Source organism: Tauraco erythrolophus, chromosome 11, assembly GCF_009769465.1.
Source record: "Tauraco erythrolophus isolate bTauEry1 chromosome 11, bTauEry1.pri, whole genome shotgun sequence".
In the NCBI taxonomy this organism is placed as follows: domain Eukaryota; kingdom Metazoa; phylum Chordata; class Aves; order Musophagiformes; family Musophagidae; genus Tauraco; species Tauraco erythrolophus.
In genome coordinates this window covers 6514978-6533088 of record NC_141475.1, presented here as the reverse complement: position 1 = coordinate 6533088, position 18111 = coordinate 6514978, and the positions used below count along the sequence as shown (strand labels likewise).

General features: G+C 47.0%; 1 protein-coding gene across 1 annotated transcript; it reads right to left on the bottom strand.

Moving 5' to 3' along the window:
- Window positions 1-9539: 9539 nt before the first annotated feature.
- Window positions 9540-10490, bottom strand: LOC104374509 (G protein-coupled receptor 35). The gene has a single exon (XM_009980639.2). The coding sequence runs from the start codon at window positions 10473-10475 to the stop codon at window positions 9540-9542; it is 936 nt and encodes a 311-aa protein (XP_009978941.1). The 5' UTR covers window positions 10476-10490.
- Window positions 10491-18111: the final 7621 nt, after the last annotated feature.

Sequence of the window (18111 nt, the reverse complement as noted above, 5' to 3'; positions counted from 1 at the left end):
TGACCTGTACTGCGAGAGGCTGATTTCCATGCGAGATTCTCTTTCTCGTGGTGTGTGGAAGAGGCAGTGAGTTCATGCACTTGCTCTTTTTCTCTGGCTGCCTACGAGCAAGACCTCTGTACTGATAGGGGAGCCCAGGGGCTCACAGAGAACACTAATACTGTGCAGCGGAGTTAGAGCTCAGCCAAAGGATGAAGCTCTGGCTACCAGTGGCTGAAGACTTGTTTTCAAAAGACCCAGAGTGAAGTGTGGGAACACAACTCCTTCAGACACTTGAAAAGGCAGCTTAGCAGAGAGTAATCACTGTACTGGGGATGGTGGGGCAGGGGGGGGAAGGCCTATTTTAAGTCTGGAAGTCTCATCTGACAAATATTTACTAAACCTTCTGGTTCATGTAGAATCAGGAGTTCAATCTACTAAAAAAGATATATAGTAATCTACCCATGCTCTCTGCTCAGAAATACTAGTCATGGGGAATTTCTAATTTCTCTAGTTTTACAAGCCTAATGCATCAGGAAGTAAATTTATGCGGAAGTTTTTTGTTTTCCCCTCCCGCATGCTGCAGCCAGTCTCATTTCTCCATCATTGTCTCTCCTAATGCTTAGTTGCTTTCTGCTTCCCTTATATCCCTTATGTCACACTGCTACAGGGAAGTGTGACATAAGTGCAAGGAAGAAAGCAGAAAAAGGGAGTATTTTCTCTATACATTGACTGGTGCGTTATTTACTTTTCAAATGGAGACTGAGGGTTGTGTTCACAATGTTTCTTCTTAAATCAGGATTTTAGAAATGATAGAGGATGACTCAGGGAGGCTTTTTCTTTAGCTGTTGTCTTAAAGTGAATCTTCAGTTATTTTCTTTTTCCTTCCTATTTTTGTGACAGCTTTCTGGTTGATTGACCTTCCCTAAATTACCGAAATCTAGGATTTATTGCTCTTGTATGGGTCATTTATTAAGTCAGATCAGCTAGAAGTTATTTAATAGCATAGGCTTTGTTCATCAGAGACAGGCTACTCTGGCACAAGGTGAAGAAGCAAAAGGTCAGATGAGGGAGGTGAAAGATGGTTCCTCCTGCATTTTGCAGGTGATGCCAAGTTGTCTATGGAGTTCGGTAATAAAATGGGTCCGTGAGGGATGGTGGTGCAGAGGGAGGGGACTTGGCCCTTTCGGCTAGGGACTTTCTCCTGCTGGACTTGTCACTCCTGACAGGTTGGAGGGGCAGATGCTGAATAATCATTGCTCCATTTAGGGAAGAGGATTGCTGATTGGGGTCTATTAGCCACTCACCTTCCTCTCTTGGCTGCCTTCTGCTCTTCAGTCACAGCCTGTTTTGTTAAGCTGTGGCAGTGAAGGAACTTCACCAAGCATCAAGACAGTCTGATTTCCCAGTCCCAGCTTTCCCAGTGCCTGCTTGAGCCGAGGATGATTAATGGTCTTGCGAAATCACGCTGGCCCTGCATTGGCACCTGTTGGGAGGGGTTAGACCAGCCTTTGTTGTCACTGGAAACGTGGGTGAAGTTGCACCAGAATTAGCAGTACATGCTTGTTTTGGAGAAAAGGACTGAATTTTCATGAAACCAAGGCTCCCTACCACCAGTGTCAGCATGACTTATAAACGTGTTTAACATCAGAAGGGTAAGTACGTGCCTGAGGAAAAGCTCTGGCACCTACTCCTCTTACCTGTGAGTTCACCTTGCTGATAAGAGAAAAGTGTATGTTTTTAACTTGCATGTGTTTCCCCCAGAATATTGTGGTTTGCTGAGCCTGCTGCTCTTTCTTCGTTATGCTGCTGCCTCACAGCAGTGCCACAGGCTACAGCATCAGTGGAGCGCCTGGTGGTTGGGCAGCAAAAGGTGCTGCAGAAAGGAACGGGCTTGTACGACAGGACACTTTGCAAGTTCACAGTTACAAAAAGAGTCCTCGTGCTGGGGTTGAACTTCTGTAATTTAATTGTGATGATTCAGGCTGTCAGTGTGCTCACACCTCCCCTATGCGTTTGAGAGCTGGGGTGGTAGGTATGCAGGGCAGCCAGGCCTTGTGGAAAGATCCCTGACTTTGGTGGTCCTTTGTTCTGACCATTGTATCTGGGCTTTAAATTAGGAATGTTTTTTCTTAAAGGGAAAGGAATGTGAGTGAGACAATGCCAAAGAGACAGATGGGAGTCAGGTACTTATTGCAGAATGTTTTTTTTTGTTTGTTTTTATTTGTGTTTGGAGCTGGTTTTGGGTGTGGGTTTGGTGTTTTCGGGTGGTTTTAGGGTGGTTGTTTTTTTTTGCTTTCTATCAGATCATTTTTGCTGTAGTTGATAACACACCTGGGCAAGGACAACTGACCCATACTGGAGATGGATGCTAAGCATTGATCAGGATAACTCAGAGTAGCAGCAACCAGCTCTGGCCACCGGAACGTGCCCCTGTGAGTACTAGAAAGGCTGAGCTGCTTCTGGGGTCGTTTTCAGGAGAAGACAATGATTAAAAAAGAAATTAAAAAAAAAAAAAAAAAATCCAAAAAACGAAACCCAAGACTTGGAAAGAATGAGTCCAAATGGCTGATGGAAATAGTGGCATGTGTTCTAAGGCACACCTCTTTCTTCCTCCCTGTTTGGTGGCCACATCTCTGCACACCTAAGAATGTGTCACACATGAGTCACATTTTCTATGGCCGGTAGGTTGGTTAGTTTGTTGTTGAGGTTTTTTTATTTTGTGTGTTGTTTTGGGGTTGATTGGTTTGGGTTTGCTTTTTTGTTTGGTTTGTTTTTTTTTTTTACTTTCTCTCTCTTCCTTGCATTTATGGAAATTCTTGTGGTGCACGTCCTTCCTCACTGAGAACTGCGCTAGTTACTCTCAGACTGGGTTGGGGATGTCACTGGGCCTCTGGAAAATCTTGTCCTGCAGGCATGGGACCTTCCTCACCTCCTCCAGCTGTGGTAGCCTGTCCTCTTTCATTGCCTCACCCTGGTCATGTCCACCCTTTCCCAGGGAAGGGAAAACCCGTTGTTTCTCCAGCTGTTGGTGGAGGAGACTGGGTGATTTTGCTGGGCACCTGGATCCTGTGTGGCCATTCGCAGGCAGGTCAGGCCAGCTTGCGGCATATTGCAGTGACATTTGGACAGTTGGAAACTTTGGGTGATCCTGCCAAGCTCTAGCTTTTGTTGAGGATGGAGCCGCTCAAGGAAGGAAAGCCTCTGAGACGTAAAAAGAGAGCAGAACTATGCAGCACAGTTCACTCTCTGGAAAGGGTAATTGCTAATACAGCAGTTTCTGAAACTAGGTTTTCATGTGGGTCTTGTACCTTTTTGTTGGCATTATGTGTTGGGTATTTGGTAGCAAGGATTGCCTGGCAGGGGAGGTGCAGCAGCTGCAGCTTGGAGCACTCTGAAGCTCCTGGGGTGCCTGCTGAGTGGAGCACATTCTGCCAGGGCCACCAGAGTTTGTCAGGCTGATCGGCCTGGCACAGCTGCAGCAGAGAGAGGAGTGGGATGTGAGAGAAACAACTCTGCAGACACCAAGATCAGTGAAGAAGGAGGGGGAGGAGATGTCTTGGAGCTGAGATTCCCCTTCAGCCTGAGGTGAGATGGCAGGCTGTCCCTCTGCAGCCCGTGGAGATTAACAGTGGAGCAGTCTGTGAAGACCTGCGTCCATGGAGGACCCCACACTGGAGCAGGTGGCTCATGCAGTTCATGAAGAACTGCAGCCCGTGGGAAGGACTCGCATCAGAGAAGTTTGTGGGGAACTCTCTCCTCATGGACCCCATGCTGGAGCAGGGGAAGAATGTGAGAAGTCCTCCAGTGGGTGATGCTGCCTGGTTAGGATCCCTGTCCCAGGCGGACGGGTGGTGGAATTCACTTCCCTTTTGTTGGGGTAAGGCAGTGAGTGTCCAGGGAGGCGAGTGTAGGGTGGCCCTGCCCTGGGCAGTCCAGCAAGAGATGGGCACCTGGATACAGGGGCATGCATTGCCTCCACGGAATCTTTTTAGCAGGGCCTCCGTTTCCTAGGTTGTGCTTTACCTAGCAGGGATGTTGGTCAGGCACTTGCCTCTGAGACCTCCCTGCTGGGACGGAAATAACTCAGATACCTGATGTGAGAGGTGAGAATAGAAGAATCTTAAAAAACAAAACAAATCCTAACATGCATACTTGGAGCAGTGCTGTTATATTTGAAGCTCCCGTGTCCCTTCTTCCAGAGCTGAGACCGCTGAAGACCACTATCCCCCCAGGAGGCAAGAATTCCCCCTTGTCACTCTCTGCCTACTGAAAACATTGCCTGCTCTTCCCAAAGGGACAAAATCCACAATTTGGGTCCAGCCAGCTGGTAAAAGAGAAAAATTCCAGGTATGTTATTAAAGTCAGATATATCTTTTGTCACTGCGCAGTTTATTGCACCATGAACTTTTTCAAAGTTCTGTTTCTTTAAAAACAAAACAGAAGACAAAGCCCTTCTCTAAAATTGCTAAAACACGGTGAATACAGCTGTGTCTCTTGAGATGAAAACGTGTAACCACAGCGGCAAAGAGCAAAGATCCCAGTGATGGTGAAGGGCCACGGCTGGCGGGTGCACTTCTCCCCGGCCCAGGGCTCGCTCTGCCCCCCCCCCAGCCCCAGCCCCTGGCACAGGGTGGCACTGCGAGAGACTGGGGGCTGCCCAGCAGTGGGAACTGGGAACCAGCCCCTAAGGACATGTTAAATGCCACTCAAACCTGCTATGGTTGGTGCCCAGAACATGAAAGGAAGCAGCCTCGAAGTGATAAAATAAAGGGCTTAATTCTTCATGGTTAATCAGTTGCCATTGGGAGAGTAAAAAGGTATCAAACATCTGCTGAGATCTTCCATTCACTACAATAGTAGCAAGGAAAGGAAGTGAGCAGCAGCAAAAGATCTAACTTACCATTAAATTATATCTTAAACAAGAATCTCTTCCTCCTTGCCCCAAGATCACTCTTGACCACCTTCTGCCTGTGCTGCCCTGCCCTGCCCATGGTGGCTGCTGAGCAATCGTCCGTTGTTGCCTCTCTGCTGCAAAACCAGATTAGGTTATGCAGTCCCCTTCCTTCCACCACCCGCGGCTCTTCTGAGAAAAATTATTGAATAACCTTTGTGTTAACACGTAAATGTGTTAACTTAAGCAGGTCGTGAAATAGCTGCAGCAATGTGGAGGAGCTGTGTGACCCATGTGGGGTGTGCAGGATCGTGTCCTGCCCTTCTGGAAAGTGACACCTCTGTGGTGGAGACGTGATGCAGAGTCTCTCTGCTGGGACACTGAGAAAAGCCAGGCCTTTGGTCCCTGTTTGTTGCAACGTGACTTTTGGTGGAAATGTGATGTTTCTGGAACCTATTTTTATACAGCAACAAGGTTAAGGAAGTCACTGTGGGCTGTGGAACCCACTGAAGGCAAGAGACCTACAAACTTGATGTTGCAATTTTGAGGCCAAATTTTTGCCAAACCGAAGCAGGGAGCTGGACTTGAAAGCCAAGGGCCAGAAAGGCAGAAGTAAGAAATGTTCATCATGGTAGAAAAATGTCAGCAGACAGAAGTGAAACGGGAGTTTTGAAGTTAGTGAAGTTGCCAGCAGAGTGCTGCTGCCGGGGTTTCTGATGGACAGGGTTGCAGATACTGCAGCCGTTTAGCACTGTTGAGGATGAGTAGTGCATGGTGTCAGGCGCTGTCCCCAGCTGCCACATGCAATGCCCACACAGGACAGCTCATCCCATTGGAGTGACTCAGTGATATTTCTGAGCATTAATTCAGAAACTGAGAGACATAGGAATGCTTCTATCTCAAGCTAATGGTAATGAGCCACCCTGATTTTCACTTCCCCAGCAGTGCCCTTTTTTTCTGTCTTCAACAAAAGCATCTTTGAAGTATGTCACAGGTTTTTTTGGTGACAGGTTTCACACTTTCCCCCCCAATCTGACATTCAGCTGAACTCTCATTTTTCGATCAGCTGCCCCAGTTCAGTACTTGACAGCAGGGTTCAGTTATAATGTGACAGCAACAGCAAATGGAAAGCCCCAAGCAAGAAAACTGGTGTGAGACATTACCAGACCTCTGTGAGCAACAGCATGAAAATTAGAGGGAGGTTTGGATGTATTCCTGCACTGTGTGTCTCGCCTGTGCAGCTACCTCAGGCATGCTGCAGCAGCTCCACTTGTGCTGTCAAGGGATCTGTTTTTTGTAATAACTCCATTCGGTGCTTGTGAAGGGTATCAAACTGGCTGTGTCCAGCTCTGTCATTAGTTCATAGATTTAGAATTAATATAACGTAGGAGATGCCAGTGCAAGATGTTGATGCCTACCTGTGTCCTGCAGCTGCTGGGAGGGCAGCATGGCCTGATGAGGGCAGGGTGCGGTCATGCATGGTGGGAGATACCTGCCTCTGCCAGCCTGCGAGGGTTCCAGCCCTCCCCACACCTGTACTCTCATCACTTGGGAAGTGCGATGTTGGTGTTGTCCAGACTTGGCTCCAGAGAAATCTGGGAAATCTGAAAGAGAGAGCTCGTCCTATGCTAGGAAGGTTAAGTTGCACATATTCAAAAGCTTGGTGGATGTGAGGAAATAGCTAGGTTTTTGCAGCAAGATCAAAGCAAGCCAGGCAGGGCCTGCTCCACCTGGATAGTTATGATCTGTCTGTGCGTGGGGTGGGGACTGTCTGCCTTCCAGGCCGTGATGGAAGAATATCAGTATCTTGTTGGCAAGTGCTCAGATCCCCCTTCTGTCCTGGAGGTTGCTGAGCCCACCAGAAATGTCTACTGCTCTAGATTGCTGCTGCCTACTCACTGTTTGATTCATCCCTTAACTCTTCTCTGTATGGTGTGGGAGAACTTGGTCAGACGGGTTATAAATTTAGAGGTCACTCCTTCTACTAAATCAGCCCAAAAGCTCCAGGTGGAAAAGCAAAAAAGGGGAGTAAACAGTACAACATAATCCAGTTTTCTAGCTGGGGAGCCTGAGGGGGTTTCTTGGTCCTTGTGCCACGTATTTCAGCCCCAGCACATCCAAATCCTGCACTGCCCTGTACTTCAATAGACCCTGCTCAAATGCTGAACTGAGATTCTGCTCCTATGTCAAAGGGAGAGTTTATCACACCTCTGTTCTGAGAGGGAAATATGCTTTCCTGCCTCTTTGCCCTCATTAACCAGCTGATCCTGAGCAGTCGTTAGCAGCAGCCGTGCTCCTACTCAGAGCTGTTGCAGAGGCTGGCTGTGGCAGTGAGGACCCTCCCTGCACTCCCTGCCCAGCACCATCCTGCACTGGCACAACCCAACTGCCTCCTCCACAGCCTCTCTGAGGCTCCCTCCCTCTCCAAACCCCCATAAGCACCTGAGGACTCACCGCTGAACAGAGGCTTTGGTGTGAGGTTTCTGTGGGGAGGAATTTCAGCCGTCTTTGGCCATGGTACATATTTGTGGGCAAATAGCTGCTAGCGGAAGGGGCGTTACTCAGAGCGGCACAGCTTAGCAGAGTCTGCTCAGAAATGTTTTGGTTTTAGGCAGCTTTGTATCTCCTCCACCCATTTAATTAGCGGTTACTGGAGAAGTAATTTTTTCCTGTGCATCTGAAATAGCAGTTTGGTTTGTGCAGAGCTTTCATCTCTGAAGAGCTTGTGCCCATGTTGGTGCACTGGAGGTGTACAGCAAACACACTGGCAATCAGATAAACTTTCCAGTCACTGCTCTCTCAGCACACAAATCCCATACTGAGGAGGAAGCCTTACCGGTGTGTTTAGCCTTCTTTGAGAGCAGCCCATCAAATTAAAGTCACAAAGGTGTATATGTTACTGCAGTGATGCAGGAGACCCGTCAGCACACGGGGCTGGGGAAGGCCAAGTGTGAGCCCTGCTGTGCCAGGCTGAGCTGTGTGAAATCACTGCCAGTGGTGTGCCGCACCTTGGGCTGAGCTGGGAGGAGATACCCATCTCTGCATGCACAGTGCCATTCGTTGCTGCTTTGATCTTTTCAAAGAAAATGTAGGGGTAGAAGAGGGGAGAAACCAACGTCCTTAGAAGGTCTTCTTTGCAACCAGAACCTCTCCTACTCCCTGCCCCGTTATGCAGTGAACAATGGCCGGATCCTGCTCTTGGATTTTGGTGATGACAGAGCAGATTTCCCCTTTTCTGACTGAACCTCTGACAAGCATGGTGAGAAGCTTACATCCCCTTGAGAAGATGTTAGGGCTTTGCTACTGTCCTGTGCAGGTGGCGTGGGCTTTGCTGGGCAGTTGGATGTAGGGCTCTGCTCAATGGTTGCCTGCAGCAAGGTGTCTCATTAAGGGATTTCTTCTTTTTGGTATATGCCTTGAGTAGGAGGAGATGCAAAGGCCAAGCTGGACATGGACTATAAGGCCGCTGAGGTGGCATCAGGGTTTGGCTCTGCATGTGCAGGTGGATGAAAGCCCAGCCTGGTGTCAGGAAATGTGGGTGGAGGTATGTGCCTGATACATCCCATCCCGTGGCATGTGGGTGCTGTCTGACCATCGTTACAAAGGGTCTAGTTAGTGGGTTCACCTGCTTAGCTGTTCGTGCCTAAGTGCATCGCAGGGTGACATGCACTGTTCTGCCTTTGAAAATCCCAGTCTCCGTTGCAGCTCACACCCCCTGCCCCTTGCTTAGACAGGCAGGGAGGGGAGCTGTTCCTTTTGTGGACAGACAACAGAGCAGATCTCGTACCACCGATCCCCCACCTTTTCCATTTAACTCATTAAAAGGCTGCACTCTGTGCCAGTACCATGACTTTATTTAGATTGGATTCTTTGGAACAACTCGCTACCACTTTCTTTAGACAGTCCTTTATGTTAGAAGGTTGAACTGAGCTCTAATACAAGTTATATCTCTAATGCTTATTCCCACCGCCCCACCCCAGCTCTTTGGATAGTGGCTTTAATGCTGTTTGACTCAAACGCTTTTGATGTAAAGTTTTTCCTGGTAGAAGCAATTGCAGTTTCTTCTGACCTTGTATTGTGAGTGATGACCATTTTTGTAGCTGTTATGTAGTATGAATGGTGCTGTAAACTTGTCTAAAGCAGGCTAAATCTGCCTCTGCTACTGTGACTGAGCATTATTACCATATAAAACACAAGACGTTTGTGACTTATAAAAACATCCTCCTTTCTTTTCCTGCAGTGGTTTCACTTTGACTTTTTTTTTTCTTTTTTGATATTTGGAATAACCTCTGGTTCTTTGTGACAGCTACAGCTGCATGAAAACCGATCCAAGGTGAGGAGAAGGTAGAAAAATCCACTTTACCACTGGCTGTACTTGTTTTGAGCTTTCTGGGAAAATGAAAGACAAGTTTTGCAGGGAGAGCTATCATTTTAGTCAAATTTGCATAAGGCAGAGAGTTATCAGTAGCAACCTAGATCATTACATTAGGATCTGGACTGCTGCGGTTGTCTGAGTCAGGGCTAATTTTCACATGGCTGAATCCTTCCCATCAGCAGAAAGTCCCTCCATCCCACTCACACGACAAGAAAGTGTGAAAGCTTGCTGTTGAGTCCCAGTTGAGCTTGAAGAGATCAAGTCTAAAACGTGTGCTGCGTGTGCTTTGCACTAACATGTTATGTGTGGGAGCTGAATTTCAGCTTCTCCACTGGCTTCGGATTTGGACTTTGCTAGCTTGGGAGATGCTTCCTTAAATTCCTTGTTGACAAAGTAGTAACAAATAGCATCCAGGCAGCAGTTCGTGTTTGCGAGGACAGAGGCGAGGTGAACAAAATTGTTAACCCTCTGTATTACAGAGCAGTCGGAGCTGATGGAGTCCATTATAAAGCGAAGGAGATGCCCAAGGTAAAGAGGCAAAAAGCATACAATAAACACAGCCAAGTTTGCAGACACGATGTAGACAGCCTTCCTGATCAACTTTTCCTTGTGACAGTTTTCATTCTTCTTTCTCATGAGTTCTGCAATGACTTGTATGGAGCAATAACTCAAGACAAGCAGTGGTATGAAAAACCCTACAATAACAGCACACAGTGTGATCACTGAGGGCTTAACAGAAGATTTTTCAAAGCAAAGTTTATCTTGTCCTCGGTCCTCTAACTTTTTAATGAGGGATATCACACAGATGATGACTATCCAAAGAAGTCCAGAGGCAAAAGCTGCCTTCAGTGGCGACCTCAGTGCCTTGGCTTTCAAAGGGTACTTGATTGCGAGGTACCTGTCGGCTGCTACGACAGTGATGATACCGATGCTCATTAAGCGGTTTATGAAATAGCCACCTTCCAGAACCAGGCACCATCTGCCTGCCTCCAGCTGATGGAACTGGGATAACATTTTAAAAGGCAAAGTAAAGAGCAGCAAGCAGTCAGCCACAGCCAAGTTGACCATGTATACTCTGGTTTCTGTCCATTTGCTGAGTTTGTAGCAGAACACCCACAGCGCCAACACGTTCAGCAAAATGCCCAAAAGCAAAACTGGGATGTAAATACACAGCTGGACAAGTGGAAAGCTTTCATAGGCTGTGATACTGCAGCTGCTGAGGTTCATTTTGGGGGTATTAAGAGGCACAGTTCCTGAAAAAGCAGATTAAACCTTTTAGAAGCTAGACTCTCAACTGAGTGATTAATTCAGATAGTTCTGGGCTTGCCAACAGTGAAAACTGGACTGTGGAGATGACTCTGCAGAGCAGAGCTGTCTGTAGGGTATCTGGTGGGAAGGGAGGGAGAGGGACACAAGCCTGATCATTTGTGGAGGAGAGAAAAATGCAGGTTCTCACTGGGTCCTGTGGGAAAGACTGCTTGTGGAGGGCAGCAGGGGAAAATACTTGGGTCTTTGTTTTGGGCCAGACTCAGGTCAGGCAGAAGCAGGTATCCTGCAGCTAAGAGTTATGTGAGCTGTTACAGCCTGTTTGGAAATGGAAAAGTGATGCCTAAATTCAGCTCTCATTGCTCTCCTTATAGCGGTGCTTAGGAGAAGGCAGACAGCATCCTCACAGCTCAAAATGCTCTGGGAGATGTGCTGCAACAGGACAGCTGACCTCTCCTTCAGACCTCAGCTGTCTCTGCATCACTACTCATTAGTGATAAGAGCAATTATTAGCACATTTCTCATTATTTTTGGCTGCCATTGAATCCTGTGCTCAGTGGTAGCATTTAGCGGTCTGCAGCAAGAGTCAGAGTTCTGGATGCTACGTGCTGCCTTTCAAGGACTGTGAAAATCGGTCTTTGTCTCAGAAGTACTGGAGCAATCTGCCACACTCCCAAGACAAAAAAAACCCCACCAATGTCATAACAAGAAAAGTGATCAGCAGCAACGGGAAATAGAGAGACGAGCTGTGTCTGGTCTAGTTGGGTGGTTTTATCACCCTGGATCTAGGGGCAATATTGCTGTTTGCCCTCCTGCTTTGCAGAAGTTAATACAGGAGTATATTGTAGATGCAACTGTTCACGGACAGAAAAGAGCTGGGAGGTCTGAGATGTCTTTGGATTTTCCCTGCAAGGAGAACATGGCTCCACGGATGTATGTTCCCGAGGCTCGAAATCATCCCAAGCGAGCAAATCATCGTGCAGTGCTGCAGCATCTATGTGCGGCTGCAGCTCTCAGCTAGCTTTGAAAGTCATGCTGCTGAGAAATCATGCTGGGAGACCTCTTTAGAGGTGAGGGAATGTGCTACAGCCGATACCTGCAGTAGCTCTGTGCTTTGGACACAAGGAATGAGTTATGAGCCCAGAAGAAAGAAGGGTGGATTTTAAGAGACAACGGGGAGATCTAGGAAAGGCTGAGACAGCCCTTAAGCATCCAAAATGTGCCTAATGTGGCCAATATCAAAATAAGCCTTTGAAAATACACAGGCTCCAGCCCTCCCTCAATTTCTCCATGACCATTTTGGTGTCCCGTTATGGCTGGGGAAAGGCAGTGCCTTGCAGAGCTCAAATAACCAGGTCAGCAAATAACCAGGAGGAATTACCTGCTCACTCGCCGTCCTCAGAGAGAGTGAATGTTCTTCCAGACAGCTGCGGTGCGGCATGCAGGCACGGTGAGCCCTCCTAGCACTGCTCCTGGCACTTGACCAGCAAGGTGCCCTTCGATGACCCTTTGCTGGTGGCTGTGGCACCAGCAAGGCTGGTGGAGGAAGCGCCCTCACCCCTCCTCAATGTGTTTCCCCGGGGTTGAGCTTCCTCTGTCACCACTGGCATGGCTCGTACCACCCCCTGTTGACTGAGGAGCCTGCAATAGTCCTGCAGTGAGGTGAAGCGCTCGTCTGCAATGCAACCTTGCAGCAGTTTCTCTGGTGATGGAATGGCTTTGGGTTTTTCCTTTGATTTGCTTTCCAGTGCCTGATGTCTCACCGAGCAACGCTCATTGACCTTCCTTGCCCAACAGGCTGTGCACATGGCTTGGAGGGGACCCGTTGGCCTAGAAGTTCCTGAGGTCTGCTCTCTGCCTTCTAGACTGCCGCTCCTGCTGGGCCTGGAGTGGGGCCTGCCACATGCTGTCATGCTGCTGAGCCCCAGGACAGAGCAGCCCCAGCAGACCCCCCGTCCCATTCACAGAGCTGTTGGAGAGGTGAAGGCTGTGGTTTGCAGAGAGTTTTCTGATTATTATAACTAGGTTTCACTCTGAATCACGGTAATTCTCTCATCTTCCATAGTTCTCATCAACCAGCAATTCTGAGAAAATGTGGCACCGTGACCCTGTGACCTGCTGACTTTGCGACTGCTCTGCGGTTGCAGGCGCCTACTGGCCAGGGGCTCCTCCTTGGCTGTCCCTTGCAACTTGTTTACGAGGAGAGCTCAGACAAGTTGGTCAACGAGCTCAAAGGTCCTGCTGTTAGTACCTTGAATCGCCATCTTGGGGAAACATGTTTCCCCTTCCCACTTCCCAGGTCATCTTAGAGCGGCTTCAGGAGTATTTCTGCATTGTCTGTGCATTACAAACCAGCCTTTGAGATTAATTCCTTGCCAGTGTAATAGCGTACAGAGCTTAGCTTAAATCCTTTTCCTGAGTTTCCAGGGATTGCTTTTGCCTTTCTTGTGGCTGCTTCTTGGTGGATGCTTGTAAGTGGTTACTGACTTAGAATACCCAGCTCTTTGATCCCCAACCAGCATCATTTTCATGTGTTGGTCCTTGTTAGTACTTTAGTTTTCAAAGTCATCCAGCTCCTGGGTTGTGATAGTTTCACCACTGTACGGAAAACACTTCACTTTGCATCATCTTCAAGTGTTGTCCACACATTCCTATTGTCTATGTCAAGGCAATCACTACCAGTATTAACCATGAGCAGTCATAATCAAGCCTAGAGGGAGCTCAGCTCATAGCAACTCTCCAGTGTGATGCTTCTCATCCACAGCTTGGTGCTGTGGTGGTGAGACGAGGGCAGCTACGTCTCCCATCAGCTCAGTCGAGTTTCAAGGGAGGGACAGACTCTGTCACCAGGCACAAAGCAGCTGGCTGTGATCAGCAGGTTTACCAGGATATGTCAGAGCAACTCAACACCAGCTACCAGTAGGCAAAGCTACAATGAAGTGTTATCTGCAGAGAACTTACGTGTCTCCTGGTGTGGCTCTCAGGTCCCTGTCTGATTCCTGGACACTGCTGCATCAGGATCCTCGTGTTTCTCTTCTCTCCACCTTGGCTCCACATCAGCCACCCTTTAGGCTCTTGCAGCTGCTTATGGCCCTCTTCTTCCATCCAGTCACAGGTTTTATTACGGCCGCCGTGGACCAACGATGCTCACTTGGTGCTTTCCCCTGCCGCCGCAGTTGTCAGCCTGTCTCAGCCCTGTGGGTGCTGTCACCATGCGGTGCAGTGCAGGTGACACTTGTGCTGTTTTCTCACTTCCTTGCTGGCAGCTTTCCAGCGGAGCAGTCTGGGGGCCTACAAAGTGCGTTACCGTTTGCAACGTGCTCCAAAGGACCTTTTACTGATCACAGAATCACAGAATCATGCCAGTGTCTACCACACCTGGGCTGGAAAAGTGATTTTCTTAGTGAAAGAAGCCAATGAGGCAAAATACTCTTGTAAGGTGAAGCACCACTTAACTTTTGCCTTTCTGTTTGCTCCCTCCCATTTGATGTTATTCAGACATGTTGTGAAACTGCATGTTTTTTAGGTCTGAGCATGGTAGAGCTGTTACTGGTCAGACTCTTCCCTTTTTTCCCCCCATCCTAGTGAAGGGACTGTGTTTAGTGGTCTCTGCCCCCTGATCTTATTTTGGCTGATTTATTTAAAAGCCTTGTTGCTGGTGTGAGATTTCACGTGCCAATTCCTTTAAAATTCTGGACTTGGACTTACTGAAAGCTGTGATAAAGTAATCAGGTAGTTTTCAGGTCCTATCTGGACAACGTTGTTGTTTTTATCAGCAGCAGTTCTGGGTGATCTCACTACTCTGCTTATAATTTAAGTGTATATAGGTAGCTTTTCATATCTAAGGGAAGAGTTTGCTAAGACCAGTTTGATCTTTACACTTTTTGATCTCTAAAACTTATTTCTGTTCTGCACAATCATTTTTCCTTCCCTTGCAAGCTCTGCCTGATGTCTTGCTTGAAGTTGTTTCCCAGTCAAAGAAAGCCCTTCTCGTGAAGTTTTCCTGTGCTCCTGGTGCAGATTGCTAATAGACAAGACAGCTCAGGTTTGATGGGCTCCTGCCTCCTTTCCCTGCCAGGGAAGATCTCAGTCTTCTCTGCCTCCCAGAGGATGTGCCCTGCTGTAGCTGCTGGCACATCACAGTGGGACAGGGGCTCTGGCAAGGTGAGAGAGGTACCGGTACCCACTCCACACATGTGAGGGGGACACGGGACACCGCACTACCCTATGGCAATGGGGTTCTGCAGTGCCTCTGCCCCATGTGGCTTTTTCCTGGCTTTCTCACGGGAAGATGTGATGGTGCAACAGATGATCTTGACCAAAACAGAACTACAGGGTTGGGAGCAGACTGTGTCAGTCTTATTTTTAGCATGGAAAGCTTGTGAAATGGCAGTTTTAGGCTAACTGCATTAACCTCACACAATGACTAACCCTGGCTGCTGACACTGTTTCCCCTTTCCCTTTTGTTAGCACCGCAGATGAACTGAGCTGTGGCAGATAACGCACTGGCAGGGCTCTCTGAACTACAGCCCTCTCCATAGTCCTCTCTCATGTTGCAGCAGCAACACTGAAGGGATCAGTTGAGTGTCTCTGTGCAAACATACCGGGGAGAGCATAGCAAAGCCGGTGCTTCCCAGCTGCCTGCCGCTGCTTCGGGGCTTGCATACTCCCCTGGAGACAGCAGCGCAATGCCCATGATTGGAACAACTGCACTGCACTGAGAAACCAAACACGCAGAGATACCACCAAAACCTGAAAGCAGCACCCAACTCGTTAAAATGCGAATGTCTCCCTGATATGTGTCCTTCAGCCCCCAGGAGAGGAGTGCTGCTGGAGTCCAAACCGCTGGTGAGAACTCAGATTTCAGACCTGCCCAAATGCCAACAAATGGCAAAATACTGTCTAATGCCAGCCCCTGCCTTCCCTGCTTAGAAGGGCCAAAAATGTGAAAACTGATGGTTAGTCACTTAGAAGCAAGATTCTGGATTACCCTGGAGGCTTTTCCTTGTGGTTTCTTTTCTTTTTTTTTTCTTTTTTTTTTCCTCAAGCCTAAGTTTTGACTGCATCATCAGTTTGCTCATTTAAAGTTTAAGCCATTGTTAGCATCTTTTTCTTTTAAGGTACAAAGAGATTATATGATTATATGTTGCTGAAATGTTAGAAGAATGCAGTGGTCCAGCCCTGCTTGTTGGAGCTGCTGATGGACTGTGGCTACTGCTCCCCACTATCATCACCCAGACTCTTGTGCTAGGAAACAGGAAAGATTTGTGGATAACCGTGTCACTGGCCTTGTAGATTGCTATTCCAGTGCTGTATAATGGCTGGTAGTTTGTTGCAGCCCAGGTGGTGATAATTCATCTGTTTCATTTACTGGGAACACTCAGGGAGCTGAAGTTTTGTTCAGACTGAAGAAAGGTGTCAGGAACCTATCATAAATATTGTTATCATTTGACACGTAAACCAGATAATTATTTTTTGTCCAAGGTAGTACTTACATCTTCAGGTAGTCAGAAAGTTTGTTGCTCATCTTTGGGTTGCACTATAAATATCCTGTTATAAGGCAGATCTTATAACGTGGTAGCTTAGTCTCTTCTCACAATCTCCAGTACAGGTTTAGCGTTGATAATAGAGAACTCTGATGTATAATGGTAATAAATGAATATTTATTTATAGATAGCTTTATTTTCACTTGCAAAAGAATGTTTCCTTTTTTGTTTTCATAGTGTTCAGTACTAATAACAAAAAAAATTACTTAATCATTCAGGGATTGTGAAGTCAACAAATTTCCACTTTACAATAAGAAAAAGAAACACTTTTTTGAAATCTGGAACTTGAACAGTGGGAGACCTTAATTTGCTTCCTACAAGAAAAAAAAAACATTCACTTCCCAGAGCTCTATATGCAGTGATCTTGGCTATGTACAGAAGTGGCAACTATTAATTTAGCGCAGCTGTTGTACTGGTTTTGGCACTGGAGGGGAGCAAGCGAGCAGCTATGTGGTGCTTAGCTGTTGGGTGGGGTGAAACCATGGCAGCTGCTTAGGTTAATAGAGTGCCTTGACTGTGGTCCTTCCTGGATTTAAAAGCTGTAGGCTTGGGTAAGAAGAAAGTGCTCTGAAATTCCTTAGTTACAAACCAGTAGCGAATGGCATCTCAACAGCGGTTGGTTTTTGCTATTCCATGAGGCCTGTACATGAGGCCACATGCACAAAAGCATTGCTGTTTGGTGTTTGAGTAGATGACCTAATTGGAGCCCATCGTAAATTGGACAAGGTGTCCCATGTTAACAGGGAGAAAACACGAACATGACTGGGTTCATAATAAGTTGTTTGGTTTCTGGATTAACAGTATGACAACTAGTTGATATGAATCAAACTATATCTTTTTTTTTTTTTTCAAAACAATAAAAACATTCATAACATTCTGTTTCGAACAGGCATTCGTTATAACCAATGAAATGCAAAATCCCAGAAACGGACCCCACAGCCAAAAGGGTTTTTGAAGGCCCCCTGTCCTGTTTCTGAAAACTGAAGTCTTTTTCCCTGCTGAACATCACTTGCCTGGACATGTAAGTGGTGCCTGTCATGAAGATCGACAGCAGACCATAAAGGAGAATGGGCTAAGGGGACACTAAGCCTCCTGCTCTCTGAGGATAGTTAATTGCAGCATATTTGTTGACAGCTACAAAGGTGACAACATTCATGCATCTCCTTAAGCAATAGATGTTTTTTTTAAGGTCAGGCACTATTTGTCTCTTGTATCTTTTCCTGTCTTTGAAATTGGACTTTAAAAGGCAGAATGAGGGCCAAACAACAGTGTGCGGTGATGAAGTTGGTCACATACACACACGGTGCTTTTGCTCTGCTTGCAAATGTAATGCCAGAGCATAAATAATACATCAAAGAAGAGAATTATGGCATAAATGATCGACTGAATGACCTGGGTAGTTTAATTCATTTTTATGCCCCAGTTGCTCACTGCAGCTTCCATCATGCTGGGACCTCTGCCAAAGTGTTGACACAACGGAGGTAGGTCTAACGTTTGGATGGGGAGTGTTTTCTGTGATGGTAATAGTCGTTTCCTATCTTGTTTGACCTGTGTCTAAACAGTGGTTTCAGCATATGGTCTGCAGACACTGGAAGGTGACAGGCTACTTGTTGGGAACTACTTTTGTAAGTTGTCACAAAGAAGGTTAATTTTCTGTGGGTTTAAATGTGCAGAGTATGGGTTTGTATTCCCTGGAGCAGTTTTTTAGGGGTTTACAAGTCAGAAGACACTCAAAGTCAAGGACCATGAAGCCAACAGAGATACAACTATCACACATGTTTCAAAAACTCTGTAATGTTTCCCACACTGACTATAAGTTATTAAAGTAAGTGTGATAAAATATTAGATGAAATTTCTATGCAGATAAACATGAAGCAGTCACGCCCTGGCACTGGCTCTCCTCTCAGCCTAGGTTTCTCTAGGGGTCATTTCCTTCTGGTGCCTCAAGACCTCCCTTTGTTGCTTAGCTGTTTTGAGCTGCTCTGTTGTCACTTCCCTGTGGGGTGGGAGGATACATCGTGCATAGTCAGCAAGGACATGGTGCCTGGAAA